At 51.3% G+C, this 14,797-nt stretch overlaps 5 protein-coding genes across 5 annotated transcripts; 3 read left to right on the top strand and 2 right to left on the bottom strand.

Moving 5' to 3' along the window:
• Positions 1-270: 270 nt before the first annotated feature.
• On the top strand, positions 271-1,617 carry TRIREDRAFT_104382 (acyltransferase; the record flags this gene model as incomplete). The annotated part of the gene is made up of 1 exon (XM_006962883.1): positions 271-1,617. One exon carries the CDS (start codon positions 271-273, stop codon positions 1,615-1,617), a length of 1,347 nt encoding a protein of 448 aa, XP_006962945.1.
• A 4,154-nt stretch (positions 1,618-5,771) lies between these two features.
• On the top strand, positions 5,772-7,007 carry man5a (glycoside hydrolase family 5; the record flags this gene model as incomplete). The annotated part of the gene is made up of 3 exons (XM_006962882.1): positions 5,772-6,585; positions 6,661-6,750; positions 6,805-7,007. Coding segments are annotated over 3 exons (1,107 nt in total), but the record flags the coding sequence as incomplete, so codon positions are not given.
• Positions 7,008-8,442: 1,435 nt separating this feature from the next.
• On the top strand, positions 8,443-10,212 carry TRIREDRAFT_104380 (uncharacterized protein; the record flags this gene model as incomplete). The annotated part of the gene is made up of 6 exons (XM_006962881.1): positions 8,443-8,473; positions 8,534-8,785; positions 8,859-8,948; positions 9,001-9,275; positions 9,337-9,579; positions 9,634-10,212. The coding sequence occupies 6 exons, from the start codon at positions 8,443-8,445 to the stop codon at positions 10,210-10,212; spliced, it is 1,470 nt and encodes a 489-aa protein (XP_006962943.1).
• A 1,831-nt stretch (positions 10,213-12,043) lies between these two features.
• TRIREDRAFT_57112 (uncharacterized protein) lies at positions 12,044-12,748 on the bottom strand (the record flags this gene model as incomplete). Its single annotated transcript, XM_006962659.1, has 1 exon — positions 12,044-12,748. A coding segment is annotated over one exon (705 nt), but the record flags the coding sequence as incomplete, so codon positions are not given.
• Positions 12,749-13,037: 289 nt separating this feature from the next.
• Positions 13,038-14,334, bottom strand: TRIREDRAFT_56236 (delta(24)-sterol C-methyltransferase; the record flags this gene model as incomplete). Its single annotated transcript, XM_006962658.1, has 3 exons — positions 13,038-13,625; positions 13,683-14,004; positions 14,087-14,334. The coding sequence occupies 3 exons, from the start codon at positions 14,332-14,334 to the stop codon at positions 13,038-13,040; spliced, it is 1,158 nt and encodes a 385-aa protein (XP_006962720.1).
• Positions 14,335-14,797: the final 463 nt, after the last annotated feature.

Genomic DNA, 14,797 nt, shown 5'->3' with positions numbered 1-14,797 from the left:
AACTTCGTGTTGACGAGACCCTGAGTTCTCCACTGCCTACCTACCTACACAGGTATAGTCCCGGGTCGTATTACTACCTATGTGCAGGCAGGCCACAGCCCCCCCTGGCTAGCAGCTTTTGCTTGAAACAGCAAGCCCCGGGACCCCTTACTACCTTATATTTTCCCACACCAGACATCAACCACCACCACCCGACGCCATCAATGCCGCCTGCATCTTGCCCATCAAATTCCATCCGCCCCCGTCCATGACCGGCCAGACTCGCGCAGCATGACCCGGGCTCTGTGGCTCGACGGCCTGCGGGGCATCGCCGCCGCCATTGTCGCGACGGACCACTACTTCATGGGCGCCGTCTTGCACGCCGGCTTCCGGTCCTTCTGGGCGGATCCGCCCGAGGACAACCGCCGGCTGATGCAGCTGCCTCCCTTCCGCCTCGTCTTTGCCGCCCACGCCATGGTGCCCTTGTTCTTTGTCATTTCGGGCTACGCCATCTCCATCAACCTCATCCGCGTGAGGGCCGGCAACAACTTCAACCACAATCACAACAACAGCAGCAGCAGCAGCAGCAGCAGCGAGAGCTTGCTTCGCCGCCTCGCCTCGGCCGTCACGCGCCGCGGCTTGCGCATTTACCTCCCCGTGCTCTGCATCACCGTCATCTCGCAGCTCCTCTTCTTCCTCAACCTCTACTCGTGGGAGCCCGGCGATGAGGTAGTCTGGGGCAGGAAGCCCTGGACGGCGCCCTGGTTCCATGTGACCTTTGTCGCTCGGTACATGCTCGACAACATCAACATCCTCGCCATCCAGTACAACGGCGGCCTCAATGGCCAGCTGTGGACCATGGCTCTCGAGTTCCGCGGCTCCTGCGTCGTCTATCTCCTCATTCTGGGCCTGGCCTTTTGGAAGCCGAGACCCCGGCTCTGGGTGCTTGTAGCGTCAATGGCCTACTGGTTCTACTTTGGCTTTTGGGACGTCGTGGGATTCTTGGCTGGGTACTGGCTGGCTGAGCTGCAAGTCTTGTCAGAGTTGCAGACTGTCAGCACCGAGACGGATTATCCGTTGTGGCTCAAGCCGTATATCCCAGTCCAAGCACGATCCGTCAACTTCAGCGCCATCCGGACGTACGCCATGTTCGTTGCCGGCATCTGGCTCCTCTGCTTGAGCGACGACGGTGCCCTCCCACCGGGGTATCAGTTCTTACAGATTGCCGAGTCCTCGCGATGGGATGGGAACTGGGGGATCATTGACAAGACGTGGAAAACAGTGGGCTCCGTGCTGGTAGTCTCTGCCATCAGCACCACAAAGACGCTTCAGTCCCCCCTCAACACCAAGTTCGTACAGTATCTGGGGAGGATCTCTTTCTCGCTGTATCTCGTGCATCAGTCCATCTACCACTTGTTCAGCGACCCTGTCAGAAAGGCCCTTTGGTACATGGCCACAGGGGGATCGGAACCTGAACCTGACACTGGTTATTATCAAGTTGCATCCGCATTCCGTTGGGTTGGGGGCTACATCATCGTCACCGCGATTAATCTGTATGCGGCCAATATATGGACGAGATATGTTGACGAGCGATGCATAAAACTTGCCAAGCAGTTTGATCAATGGGTCTCTCAGTAATCGTTGCAATAGAGTCTTTTTGCCGTAGAACTTAGCATACATCTCATTCAAGAAAGAGTTGGCACATACAATCTCCATCTTCGGATCCTTTCGCTTGCCATTGAGGAGCAAGGGCCCCCAAATCGATGAGCATCTGCGCGAGTCTCTTCTTTTTCATCTTATTTGAAGCCTTTCACCAAGGCCGACATCAGGTCTAGTGTCACGTCAAAGCGCTGCCCCAAGCAGTTATACCCAAATTGCTTCACAGAGCTAAAGGAAGCAAATCGTCAAGTTGGCCTACCGCTGGGTACAGGATCATCAGTGGGGGTTTGGCCCTTCCACGTCAAGTACCATACTCGCCACGACAGGGACGCGAATGCTTCCACTCAATTATCTTGAATCAAAATCCTGCCATCAGCTCATCTACCCTTACACTCAAGATCGCCTCAAAAGACACTTGGACCGACCACACCACAGTCGCCAAACTTCTTACTCCAGCTCCAAAACTTGAAAGAGTATCGTCAAATTCATGGTCAATAATCGCTTCCCATCCAATTAGACGCCGGCCAAACAGCTCCATAAGCAACATGGGAGTTTCTGTGACCGCTATAAAAGAATTGAACATGAAATGACTGGTGACGCAGCGGGTACGGCGACAACTACAACCGCCACGCCAGCAACCCAACGGCATCCATGGATATCCATCGCCGTCCCACTTCCGTACCGCAATGCGTATCGCGGAAACTTGCAGCTTGGAGGCTCCTTGGAGAGCCAGACAAGACGGCAATCTCGTGCCTGTGTACCTGTCGACCTTGACCCTTCTGTTGCGGCTCCCGCGAATCGCAGCTTGTCAGAGTGCTGGACAGGCCCGAGTCTGAGAAGGTATATGATCCGAGAAGCCCAAATCTTTCCGACATCCGCCATCCGCCTGCAGTTTTGTAATCCACAGACTCAATTTGCAAGCGACCTTTTGCTAGGCTTAGTGCGATCTGAGCAAGCACTGCTCGTGGTGTCCTAGACGTACGATTGTAGCTCGCAGGAATCTGCTGATGTGCTTCGGTCATCTCACGTTCGTTTGGCGGGTACAATGAGGACGATGTCGTACGCTTTCGTGGATATAGTTTTTCTCAGCGTCTGCTTGAGGAAACGGATGATCTCAAAGTCTGACATATTTCGTCTGGAGCAGAGTCCATCACCGTCAATCTTTATGACAACCGGCTCGACGTAGCTTCCTTGTCGGATGATCCTCGTCATCTGGCTTTCTCCGTCGTAACACAAGCTGAACGGCGCCAGAAGCTGCTGCCCTTCTGGTTGTTGTAGCGCCAGGGCGAGTCTGGCTATCTTCTTCCCATCTCTCGATGATGATCTGTTGACGCTGGTGGTCAAGCCTGCTCAGGAGGGCGATTTGTACTTGGTGGTCTGATGCAGTAAACCACCATCTCATGTCGTCTTGTAGAGCAGTTGGGAATTCGGAATCCCCTGCCTCGATGACTAGGGTTGGCCAGGCATCTTCATTCTTGTTGGAAATAGAGGAGCAATACATATATAATTGTTGATGTCAAGACTAAAAGTGCTGTTGCCCTGAGCTATACCCGCAAAGCTTTATATAAGGTAGGCTATGTGTGTTGACCGATCCTTCCCCATCCTCGACTCTAACCCCCCAGACTCTCCAATTCGCACCATAGTGGCTGCCTTCAACAGTCCCTACCGTGCTAGCTTTAAGCCATTACATGAATCGCCTTCACCACCATCACCTCCAGGGTGACCTTATGGTCGAAGGGTGGTGCTGTCGATAATGTGAGACAATCGCGAGACCAAATCACACAGCCTTCCCCAGCCGGACCTGGTCCTGACCCCGATCGCAACCCAGTGAGCCTCCAGCCTCTTGTCGAAAGAACGTCAGACAGTCATGGTGCCCATGTCAACCATGAATTCGGCTATCGTCTGGTCCTAGAAACCCTAAGCGTTCCTGCTTCTCTTCGCTCTACTTGAAGCACCATGAGACGCTTGTGGACCGTTCCCATATTGCCTCTCGGATTGCGGGTATGGCATCTTGAAATGCAGCTGGGGCAGACTTGTGAGGTTGTGCAGGTCCGTTTCGATTGTCTGAGCAAGAGGCGGGTTGTTCTTCTGTGCCACGTACTCGGACGCGACTATACGCAGGACGTACCGTCTCGGCTCATGTATGCCTTGATCACTTCAGCGAAGATGAAGAGGGCAGCAGAAGGAAGGAAGCAAACATCTAACAAGTTGGCATATATCTTCTGGTCACCCATTTGAGCGGCGGCGATGGTTCAGGGCATTTTCCGGTGACGTGCCAGGCTGTTCAGATTACATGTACCTAGGTAATCATGGACTATGGTTTGTCTGCATCCTACTCCTTCACGACGGGTGGCGCAATTGTCTTTTTACTCTACCTAAAGAAGAGAGAAAGGAAGGAATGCTGCATGCTTCACAGTTATAATATGCGGTAAAAGCAAGACAAGACAGTGACTGGACATAGAGTCGACAGACGGTGTGCTACGTAATAGAAGGAGGAAGAAAGAGAAAGGGGAAGAGAAGAAAGAAAAGGACAGAAATAAGACTCGATACTCATGAGACAGGTGGCAACCGTGATATATCACTTGGCCGCCACAAGCTAGTTCCGTGATACCCATTGCAAACGATTGCTCGCACCCCTTTTCAGTTTGCACTTTCGGTAGGCAGTGCCATCCTCGTGTATGTAGACCCGACTCCGCAAACTCATTTCTCAGACAACCGAGCCAGATGCAGAGACAATGCACCGCGGTGAATGTCGGCAGAGTTGGACACATCTCGGACAATTGTCGTGTGGGCAAGCCACAACCTCCACCGCAGTTCTTGAGGGAGTTATCAACGACTAGTGACGCAGTTGTTATATGCCCGGGGACACTACACGCTGGTAGGTGACAGGAACGGCATATGTGGGACTGGGGGAGAAACCAGGACAAGCTCGAAGACCAAAGAGCTACCTCGTATGAAAGGGCGAACTTATAATTGGCGCCACCACCGGAGATGCTGAATATGGCTGTGTTCTATATTTGGACGCAAGGTGGGCAGCAAACAAAATCCATACCTTAGGCTTTCGAACTATTTGGAAGACCTTAGAGTCCGACGCCAATCTGCTTCTAGGTGGGAGATGTCGCCGGCTCGAACCAACCGGGAGAGAACGGGCCCCAGATAGCGTTGAGAAATATGCTCTGATCGGACCGGCTGGTGTAGGACCTTGAGACTACAGTAGAAGTTAGCAGTGGATTTAGAACCGCATCATCCAAGAAGGGAAACAGTTGTAGTAGTAGCGGCAGTCCATCGAAGAGCTTCAACACATAAAGTCACCGACTGAGTCGGCTTTATGGACAGCATTTCATCCCGCATATTTATTTTCACGTCCAGGGGTAACTTGTTGTTGCTTAAGCAGGTGTTGTGTGAAAACTCAATGCCAGACCATGCGCAAGTATCTGAGAACTACATAATTGGAGCGCTTCCCGACTACTGTCGGCTATATCTTTACGTCTACAAGCAGGTCTACTGTTCATGTCTTGGAGGGCGTTGCACCAGGGGCGAGTTCGGGTAAAGGCATAGAACAGCGGGGTCTGACATGAATTGCCATCACCGAAGTTCTTCAATCATCCAGTTGCTCCCCTGATCTGGACCACGACAAGCATCATCTACCAAACAACTAGAATCATCTAGACTTTCAGCACCCTTCAATCTGAGCGCCTTTAGTCATTTTTGTGTAAGTAATTCGATACCTCAAAGGTAGGTAGTCCAATTTCTGCCTAAAGTCCACATGGTAAATACTATTAAAGTCAAGTCTGGACGAGCATATAAGAGTAGTCTAATGTTCAAGACGCAGGCAATATATGCATTCGGGACTGCGGCTGGTAGTTGTGGGGGTTACATTCGCAGCGTGACATTGCGTTGAATATCCGGTCGAGGCAGTATGGCTAATGCTGGAGAAGTCGCCGTGAAGGGTAATTGCGGAAGAAGGCATGCCGTGTCTGGAAGAGGAAATTGGAAGTTCAGTGTCGACTACACAAGATTTCTTGTTCAATGGTTGTTATATAAAGCCGGAGGCCCGGACGGGTTGGTTGATGTAAGTCGTCTCAACTGCGCCCAGCCCCGGGTCTTCGTATGGCTGATACCTCTGCATGATGATGCTCTCAAAGAGTCTCCTTTCCGCTGCAACTGCAGCCTCAGCGCTGGCCGCGGTACTGCAGCCTGTTCCACGTGCTTCGAGCTTTGTAACCATATCCGGCACCCAATTCAACATCGATGGCAAAGTAGGCTACTTTGCGGGCACCAACTGCTACTGGTGCTCGTTCCTGACCAACCACGCCGACGTTGATTCCACCTTTAGCCACATCTCTTCCTCTGGCCTCAAGGTAGTCCGTGTATGGGGCTTCAACGACGTCAACACGCAGCCCTCTCCCGGCCAGATCTGGTTCCAGAAGCTGTCCGCTACGGGGTCTACGATCAACACGGGAGCTGATGGGCTGCAGACTCTCGACTACGTAGTCCAGTCAGCCGAGCAGCACAACCTCAAGCTCATCATCCCGTTCGTCAACAACTGGAGCGACTACGGCGGGATAAACGCCTATGTCAACGCCTTTGGCGGCAATGCGACCACCTGGTACACTAACACGGCCGCGCAAACTCAGTACCGCAAGTACGTCCAGGCCGTCGTCAGCCGCTACGCAAACTCGACGGCCATCTTTGCGTGGGAGCTGGGCAACGAGCCTCGCTGCAACGGGTGCAGTACTGATGTGATTGTTCAGTGGGCGACGAGTGTGTCCCAATATGTCAAGTCACTTGATTCGAACCATCTCGTGACGCTTGGAGACGAGGGGCTCGGTCTCAGTACTGGAGACGGCGCTTATCCGTATACTTATGGCGAGGGCACTGATTTTGCCAAGAATGTACAAATCAAGTCGCTTGACTTTGGTACTTTCCACCTCTATCCGGACTCTTGTAAGTACTCTGAGGGGACGATCTTCCATCACCTGTCCGTTTCAAAAAGATCAATGTTAACGTCGTCGTGTATAGGGGGAACAAACTACACTTGGGGCAATGGCTGGATTCAGACTCATGCCGCCGCTTGTTTAGCAGCAGGCAAACCTTGCGTGTTTGAAGAATGTGAGTAATTACCCTCTCCTTAAGCTCTGAGCCGAGCTAACGCACTACGAATAGACGGCGCACAGCAAAACCCCTGCACCAACGAGGCACCCTGGCAAACAACCTCTCTCACGACTCGCGGCATGGGTGGCGACATGTTTTGGCAGTGGGGAGACACTTTTGCCAACGGTGCCCAGTCGAACAGTGACCCGTACACCGTCTGGTACAACTCATCGAACTGGCAATGCTTGGTCAAGAACCACGTTGATGCTATTAACGGCGGTACAACCACTCCTCCTCCCGTATCATCGACGACGACAACCTCGTCTAGGACCTCGTCGACGCCTCCACCGCCTGGGGGCAGCTGCTCGCCCTTGTATGGCCAGTGTGGAGGTTCTGGATACACTGGTCCCACGTGCTGTGCGCAGGGAACTTGTATATATTCCAACTACTGGTACTCGCAATGCCTGAATACATGAACGGCCTGGAGAACCAGGTGTATCAGACAGACGGAGAAGGAGAAGGCCCTCTTATATAGGATGTCGGTAGCTTCCACCAACTCTTAAGTCCTGTTTGTCTAGATTCATCGGTTACTTTGAAGTTTGAGTGTCATCTTGCGTTCAGGCTCGTACGAATCCCTGTTACCACGATTTCGGTCGACAGCACGCCAAAACATGCTCATGAGCCCCCCCTTCAGTGTACGGCCGATACATTGTTGGTTGGACGATACAATATCCAGTCCTCGTATTGTCCCTTCTATATCGGCGGAAATGCTCCGAGTTACCATTCCCTTCCTTAGCCTCTGTTTGGTGGAACAATTTCAGCCGAACGTGAGGTCATCAAAGGCAAAGAAGAGCTGCGTGGACCGTCAGCCATCCACTACGTTCACATGTATGTATCCTGTAAAAAGATCACTTGTATCAGTCAATGTCAAAATAAGGCTAGTTTTCCGACGGTAGAGTTCATGAAACTCCTCCAAGTGTTGTAATCTACGCTCTATCGAGACTCGCAAGTGGCGCAAATGGGACAGTCTCATGACATGTCATTTGCCGTACCACATGTAACTAACCAAATGTCACTCAAGAGAACCTTGTATGTTCCTATTCTGGTATCGACAGAAGGCGCCATGTCGAGTTGTCGAAACCAAAGAGATGCGAGATAGTCTGTAAGACGCCTCGTGTATGGCTTACTAATGTCAGCCAACTCCCTGACAAGCTATTCACTGCTTGACATGATTGGTAGAACAACGACGAAGGCAAGAATTGCCGAGACTAATCCCGAATCGTTCAAGACGGAGTCCCAGAGTTTATGGAACCCAAGTACTAGGTAGACGACAACTCTCAACTTAACAACCGTTAACCTGTAACGCTTTGCTTCAACTCGAGTCTTTGTTAGCAGCATGTTAATCATCTAGTAATCCATATACCCTATTTCTAAGCTTAATGAATTTCCTCGTGCGGAGTAACGAGATGGTCCGCTTGCTCCGCTGATTGACATATAAGTGGCACATCTCCTAACCATCATTCGCCTGGATGATAGTCAAGGCAACTTTTTTTCCTGTCTCTCCTACGGTGGAAGGGATCTCCTCTACGACGGTCTATATCCGCAAGCTAAGGAAGGACGCTAGAATCTGGTCATCGTACAAGAGTTGCCTTGAATTCCAGATATCCTATCACACCCGAGCCTCTGTGGTTTCACCCCACCAACTTCAACATGACTCTCAAAGGCTGCTGGACGTGTCGAGGTACGCAGCCAATCGGCTACATTCCTGTGATCATTCTTGGCTAACATAGCTATGTGGCAGATCGCAAGATCAAATGCGATCGTGCGCTGCCGGCATGTACAAACTGCCGGCAGCGAAACGTGCCGTGTCCGGGGTACAGCATCAGGCTGTCCTGGCCCCGGCCGGGAGACAAGCGAAGAGCCGTTGAGCTGAAGTCGACCGCGAAGCAAAAGAAGCACATGTTAGCCTCGCTGTATCAGCATAGTCTGTTCTTGAATGTGACAAGCTGGGATGTAAACACGTTCTATCAGCTGTCGGAAGCTAGATCAGACAGTAAGTGTTTGCCGTCATGCATAACAAATGCCATCGTTGACTAACCTTCAATTTCTTGTTTCTTGGAATTTAGTGGAGATTCCGAAAATATCTATTCCGCCTGCGCTGCCCTCCATTCCTTCAATGAGGGTGCATGAGAGCCAATCTGGACTACTACAGTATTGTGAGTAAGAAACCCGCGTCGTCTGTTATTCATGGCTGATGACTTGCTTCAGTCATGGACATGGGTCCCCAGCTGTTAGTCATGGATAGCTCAGGAGACTTGACGGACTGGATTCTGAGATTGGCCTTCTATGATGCTACACCGGCGTCTAATGCGGTATTGCACAGCCTGCTGGCTTTATCGTCTCTAAACCTCGGCCGAAATAGTGTAGCGATGATGTACAAGATTATGGCGCTGTCATACCTCCAACAGTCACTTCAGCTGGGAAACATTGGCCATCGAACTGCTCAGCACCTAATGACTAGTATGCTTCTGTACCTCTGTGAGGTAAGAGATACGCCTGTTACATTGTTTATTTGATTGTTTGACTGATGATGAACGTGTATAGACCTTTCATATCTCCAATACGACGAAAGACTGGGCCGAATACCTATGTGGCGCCAAACAGATTGTTTCCACGGGTGTATTGGCCCGAGAGGTTCACATAGATGTTTCTTTACTCTTCGACTGGGTTTCCTATCACGAGACCTTTGCTCGATTCGGACTGGTCTACTGGAAGCCCGCAGTAGCCTTGAGGGGATTGAGATTTTGCGCCATGAGCCCTGAGACTGCCCAAGTCTTTGCACCACGAGTAAGTATCATGACTCCTCCTCTTGATTCCGTATCAGTCACTGAGTCGCTATAGAACGACTTTGTCTGCGACAGGGATGTCCTTGGCTACACATCATCGATATTCTCCAGCCTCACGCCGCGGATCAAGGATAACAGCCACCTTTCCCATCTGGAAACGCAGGAGCTCTACGCCCTGGAAGCAAAACTAAGAGGAGGCTTGATGGACTTTAACCCACTCAACACATTACCTGACGAAGCACCCAAAGAACGCGATAGAATAACGGAGCTGTACCGCCTCGCCGCTCTGATCTACCTCAACCGCGCAGCACTGGGCTACTCGGGCGAGGAGCTACGGCACAGAAACCTCGTGAACAGAGGCTTGGACATTTTGTGCGGAAAGCTGACCTCTACGCCTCCGTGGCCTGTCTTCATGATTGCTTGCGAAGCGAGGGACGATGCTCAGCGGATGACCGCGTTGGAGATATTGGATAGGGCTGGGGAAGAGCCGCGGTCGTTTAACATGAGGTTGATACGGCAGCTTGTGGAGGCTTGCTGGAATCAGGACGACTTGCATGAGGACGAGCCGTTGGATTATCACACAAAGTTGCGTATTGCTATTCGGGCTGCTCCGTACGTTCCGCCTTTCAGCTAGTTTGACAAACTATTCTGTTACGAATCCATTTGTAATGAAACAACAGTTTCAATCGAGTCTCGAACAAGAGGCCATGAAGCCCCTGAGATAAAACTACTTACAAAGAGAGTCCACATCTAGCATTCGAGATTCTGATTATGCCCCCAATCAATCACTTTGTAGCATGCGTGGACATGTTCGCTCGCTGTGCACGTTTTTGCGCCGTAGCCAAGAGTTCAACAACGGAACTGTGATTCCCCTTGGCAGCCAACATAAGGGGCGTCCGTCTTCTGGAATCCTTCACGTTGAGATCCGCCCCTTGGGAGAGCAAAAGCTCTACCACAGACTCTTTTCCACCCATGGCAGCCAGTGCGAGTGGCGTTCGACCGTCAAGGTCTTGGGAATCAATCTTGGCGCCTTTGGAAAGTAATATTCCGGCTACAGTCGACTCTCCGGAGAATGCTGCCAGTGCGAGGGGAGTTCGGCCGTCAGAGTCCTTTCGTTCAATGTTTGCACCTCTGCGAAGTAGCAACTCGACGAGCCTTGTATACCCTTTTGTTGCGGCGAGTGCAAGCGGTGCTTGTTCCGTTTCGATATCAGCGCCATGGTCAAGCAACAGATTAACCACGTCATGCCGCGCCCATATGGCAGCCTGCGAAAGCGGCGTCAAACCAGTCTCAGTTATGGCCTCAATGTCGGCACCATGGTTGAGCAACAGCTTGACGGCTTTCGCATCTCCCTGTCTGGAGGCAACAGAAAGTGGCGTCTCGCTGCTGGTGTTTCTCGCTTCGACGTTGGCCCCTTTAACCAGCAACAGCTCAATATAACCATCGATAAATCTATGTTCCAAAGCATACATGAGCGGCGTCATATTATTGTGCAATGCCGATTGTTCATCGACTCCAGCGCCATTCTCGAGCAGTACTTTGACAACTCCGTAAAAACGGTTCTCAAGGGCCACCCATAGCGGCGTTCCGCTGTATGGGTTGGTGAGAATGTCAATCTTGGCCCCCCTATGCAGCAGCAGCTCAACAATATCATAATGTCCTCGATTAACGGCCAACAGTAGCGGCGCGTCGCGATTCTCGACTTCTGGAGGCAGATTCACTGCCGCCCCGTGATCAAGCAGCAGCTTCACAATGCCCGTATCTCCACGCTGTATGGCAGTCTTTAACAGCACGTCAGACGTGCGATTAGGCAGGTTGACATGAGCTCCCTTGGCCAGTAACATCTTCACAATGAATTGGTGACCGCCGTTGACCGCATGGTCCAAAGCTGTGCGTGAATCGTCATCTTGAATTTCAATGTCAATATCTGATCGCGTCAACAGAAGCCATATTTGATCCTCAGACCCTGTTGCGGCTGCGCGCAACAAGACCCTCTGATCCGTGAAGCCCATCAGGTGATTCAACTCCTCATGGCTGTATAAACTGCGCTGTGAGATGCTGCCACCTTGCTGGGCATCACTGTTGCGTCTTCGCACCGGCGTCATCCGGCCGGTACGAATGCATAGCGTTCTCCTTGGATATTGAGTGAACCTGAAATTTTTCAGATTGAGAGGTACCAAGGTATTGCTCATGACTCTCTCAAAGGTTTCCATTGTCAGCGAATGGTCCACAAGACAGATTGCAATCGGCCAATCGTTCGCACCCTGGCTTCTGCACCGAAGAAGGGCGAGGCCCAGCCCTCCAACCCCCCTGCCTATGAAACGCACCGCAAGATGGATTCCTCGGCTACTTATGTTAGAGGGTTCACTGGAATCGTTGAAGTGATTGAAGGGAACGATGTCTCCGGAGCTTTCGAAGGCTTCAGGCGAAGCCGCCAGCAGTCCGCCGCGGGTATCGGAGGATCTCCACGCAAAAAGGCTCTGGTCGTCTGAAGTTCTCATGATTTCCTGTTGGAGTCTGATGAAAGCTCGCTCGCCCTCTCCATACAGCAATGGCATATTGATGCCAAATATACCCATCAAGCAGTAAGCACGATCTTCGAGTCTTTGTGTCCTCCTCTTTGCGGCCCATGACATTCTCATTGCGATGCTCACGGATTCTAGATCGTCTTCGCCCGAAAGGACATCAAAAGGTATGCCGGTGCACTTTGATATTGTTTCTTGAAGCTCCGACCTTGTCCCAAGATCGTTCCATTGGGCATCGACGAAGTAGACCTCTGATGGCGCGAGTAGCTCCTGAAGAGTCCATCCTCGAGTAAACCATTCGCTTTTCTCCAATTCATGTTGCTCATAGACATCCGATAGGTACGCATAGCATTTATCCGCCTGAAAGTACCAGAGGTACATGGAATTGATGGCTTCAGACAGTTCTGCACTGCTTGTCTTGTTGATGCAGCAGGTGTCGACCCAAGCATAGTCGAACCCGTCGGATTTAGCCCTCTCACAACATTGCTGGACCTTTTTATATCCCGCTTTATTGGTGACGCCCTGTTCCAGATCCTGAAGAGTGATTTCCTCTTTGCCCCATCTGTGGGATAGAATGGCGTATTGTGGGATGTTGCCGTATTCGAACTCCTGCGGCTCGAGGGTAGAAGTGTTCAACAGACGCATGACGCTGAGAGTGATGTTGCGGCAAATCTGTGAGAAATTTGTAACCAGATGTCAAGTGACAAGACACATCTAGTGTGAAGTTTGATGGAATCACTTTCGAGCTTCAAAGTTGGGGTTGGGCATATCAGGCGCCAAGATCACTGAAGCCTCCTGGAAAGCCTTGCTGATGTGAGCGGGGGCAGGCATCCAATTGGTCACCGTTGAACAAATCATGTTTGCAGCTGCATCCTTGAAAGAATGGAATTGATAGCGAATCACGATACAAAACAACACAGCTGATAGCAACCCCTCAAAGCTCCGGCTTACGGCCCACCATCAAGTACATGGGTGTAAACAGCTTCTTCTTCCCGCCCTCAACCAATGCATCTGCCGCCTTTCCGAGACTATTAGCCGTCTTCCTTGTGCCTGCTGGAGCAATCCGAAGCAACTCCAGCATCGAGATGAAGGCGTGCGACAGCTCTCTCCCGAAACGATTCATTCTCAGCACAGTAAGCACATCCGTCAGCGTCTGCGCATACCGAAGATCCGTGCCCAAGGGCCAATACCAAGGAGCAACGCTGGTATCATTGACATCGTCCTCGGCAAGGTCGTAGTGGGTTTCGAGTGTAAAGCCAGCAGCTTGGATAGCAGCAAGGCCGTCTTCGACTTTGAGCATCTGGGCAATGCCATCACCCTGCTCAATGTCGAGACGGATTCGACGGTGGGCCAAGTCATTGTTGTCGTAGGCGTCCGTCATGAGCCATTCATAGACACCAAAGACGCCGCCTGGCTTGAGGACGCGGAAAATCTCCCTGTAAACGTCTTCCAGGGATGGTGCATGTACTGTGGCTTCGATTGCGTAGACCGCGTCGAATGAATTGTCGGGAAAGGGCAGGCTCTGTTTGATATAGAGGTTAGATATAAACTGCCAACCGTAGGGATGGGGTTTACTGACCATGAAATCTCCCTGAACAAAATCCAGCTTGTGTGTAAGCCCTTCTTTGACCGCATATTGCTTGGCTCGGCTGATCTGATAAGAGTTGATGTTCAAGCCGGTGACATGGCATCCCGTAAACTTGACAATCTCTCGGGCTGGTCCGCCAACACCGCATCCGACGTCCAGCACTCGCATTCCAGGCTTGATGCCGATGCTGCTTGCCAGAAAGTGTTCGTGTCTGTTGACGGCCTGACGAAAGGTTTCTCCATAGGCGAATCTGCAAAAGTGGAATGCCTCGCCCCAGCCGTATTCGTAGAGGTCGGTCGCCAAATTGTAGTATCTGTAGGTGTTACAAGTCAGCAGCATGTCCTTTCATGGAAGCAGGAAGAGGGCGAAGACGAAGGAAAAAGGGCATTCCATACTGTCTGGTTAAGCTTGCATAATCATCAACGCGAGCTTGTCGTACGGCTTCAGTCTCATCCTCAGCCTTCTTGTCGTCCCAGTGCTGAAAGTATTCATTCACAGCCGCCTTGTGTGCTTCGTTGTCCTTGTTGACCATGGCACGAAGCCCGCCCTGAGAGTTTGACGAGTTCTTGTGCAGGACTCTGTCAAAGGCCATGTTTCTGGCCTGATTGGCCGGGAGAAGGGCTTGGCTGGCTGTGTCGGCCATTTTGACGAGTGGATCTGCTGTTTGAAGAAGACGAGGAAGAAGACGAGGAAGAGGAAGAGGAAGAAGAAGGGAATGTTTGGGGTCGTAAAGGTAGAGTTGATTCGAGTCTGATGAGGAGAATGGAACACTTTGAGATGCAGTCTCTTTCTTTATACTTTTCGACCTTGACTTACATCTTCTATGAATTTGCTTACACGATCAGCCCTCTCCATGAATATGCACGGTTCCCTTAACGTTGCTCGGTAGGCCGCCATATCAAGCTCGCACCAGGCACAAGGGCCTCCCGAATACGAATGCGATAACCCGCAAATACGCGTATCGTCAACAACCCGCTTTCGTAACAACATGCAACTCGGCTGTCATCCAATCAACTCTTCAAATTCATGAGATTTGAAGGATCATTATCGACTGTCCAACATTAGACGCGGGTCGTATCTCAAGCTAATCAGGGGAAATACGCGTA

The sequence above is a fragment of the Trichoderma reesei genome (genome assembly GCF_000167675.1).
Source record: "Trichoderma reesei QM6a unplaced genomic scaffold TRIREscaffold_3, whole genome shotgun sequence".
Lineage (NCBI taxonomy): Eukaryota > Fungi > Ascomycota > Sordariomycetes > Hypocreales > Hypocreaceae > Trichoderma > Trichoderma reesei.
This window is presented reverse-complemented; position numbering and strand designations above follow the sequence as displayed.